Here is a 1,707-nt window from a genome sequence, read left to right on the forward strand (position 1 = left end):
ACTGAGCCTAAGGCTTGTGTCCTCCTATCCAGAAGAAACATCCCAGATTAGCAGGATTTGAGGCCAGGGGCATCTTTGATGCCAACAAGATTTTCAATGTGTAAGCTGTCAAGGATCAGAGCTTCAGTGGGTCACGTAGCAGTTGAGTAATGTAACCTCTTTTGAAATGGTAATCTTTACACACTCTAAAAGTGTTAGGGTGCATGAGTATTGAATAAAATGAGCCTTTAATTTTAATTGAGGAAAGCAGTATGTCTTAACATCCAGCAACCTGTGAATTAGGGTTCTACTGTAACTTCTCTTGAGGTTTCCTTCAATGTTTTCTCCTGTTCCCTAGCTGTGGACATGCAGAGCCAGTAATGCTTTCTACAGAGGAGTTTCCTTAGGGCCTCTTTGACCTCTTTGTTTCTCAGACTATAAATGATAGGGTTGACCATGGGGGTAATCACAGTGTACAACAACGAGAAGAGTTTATTGAGAACAGGAGACTGTTTAGCTGAAGGGGCTGCATAAACACTACCTAGAGTGCCGTAGAAAAATGTGACTACAATGAGATGGGAGGAACATGTGGAGAAAGCTTTCTGCTTCCCCTTAGCGGATGGGATTCTAAGAATTGTAGAAAGGATATTGGCATATGAAGACAGGGTGAGCAGAAATGGTACCATGGTCACTAAGGATGCCAAGGTGAATGTGGTAATCTCTGCCACATGGGGGTCTCCACAGGAGAGTTTTACTATAGGGCTTAAGTCACAGAAGAAATGGTCAATTTCATTTGAGGCACAGAATGGTAACCTGAAAGTCAGAACCAGGGTGGCTATGGGAGTCAGAAATCCACTGATCCAAGAACCAACTGCCATTTGAAGGCAGACTTTGATATTCATGATGGCTGTGTAGCGAAGTGGATTGCAGATGGCTAAGTATCGGTCATAGGACATCATAGCTAAGAGGTAACACTCAATTACTGCCATGGAGCCAAAGAAATAAAACTGGGCAATGCATCCAGAGAAGGAGATGGATTCATGCATGGTGAGGAAGGTTCGCAGCATCTTAGGTGCAATGGAAGTTGTGTACCAGATCTCCAGGAAAGAGAAATTTCCCAGGAAAAAATACATGGGAGTATGCAGACTTCTGTTGACTGATACAGCTATCAAGATGAGGATATTACCAGAGAGAGTTATCATGTAGATAACCAAAAATATTGAAAAAAGGAGAATTTGTAGACCATGAAGATTCCCAAACCCTAGGAGAATAAATTCTGTGATGGTGGTTTGATTGTTCTCTGCTATAACGATCATCTGGAATCAGAACATAAATAATGATTTTTTAAAAATCAAGTAGAGACAGATTAAACAAATTTGAAATTTGGATAATAATAATATACTTCTATAAAATTGCTGTAATCTTGCAGCAGGGTCAGTAGATTGGCAACTATCTAGCAAAGCAATAGAGGTTGATGGAGCATGGGGAGGAGAGGAGAGTCTAAAAGTGATGTCACTCACTACTTAAGACAATGCTCTAAGGATTCCCTCAAATTTTATGGAAAAAACCTTAGAGATTGGGAAATTCCCAGAATGTCACAGATCCAGAGAAGTTAGCCATGTTAGTCTGTAGTAGCAAAATGGCAAGGAGTCCAGTAGCACCTTAAAGACTAATCAACTTTACTGTAGCATAAGCTTTTGAGAACCACGGTTCTCTTCGTCAGATGCA

General features: G+C 40.9%; 1 protein-coding gene across 1 annotated transcript; it reads right to left on the bottom strand.

The window, feature by feature from the left end:
• Positions 1-278: 278 nt before the first annotated feature.
• Positions 279-1,295, bottom strand: LOC129339281 (olfactory receptor 11A1-like). Its single transcript, XM_054993870.1, has one exon. It carries the CDS (start codon positions 1,293-1,295, stop codon positions 279-281), a length of 1,017 nt encoding a protein of 338 aa, XP_054849845.1.
• Between the last annotated feature and the right edge of the window lie 412 nt (positions 1,296-1,707).

Source organism: Eublepharis macularius, chromosome 12 (assembly GCF_028583425.1).
Source record: "Eublepharis macularius isolate TG4126 chromosome 12, MPM_Emac_v1.0, whole genome shotgun sequence".
In the NCBI taxonomy this organism is placed as follows: domain Eukaryota; kingdom Metazoa; phylum Chordata; class Lepidosauria; order Squamata; family Eublepharidae; genus Eublepharis; species Eublepharis macularius.

Excerpts from the sequence above, each read along its gene's own strand:
- LOC129339281 (XM_054993870.1), bottom strand. The coding sequence starts at position 1,295 with ATGATCGTTATAGCAGAGAACAATCAAACCACCATCACAGAATTTATT.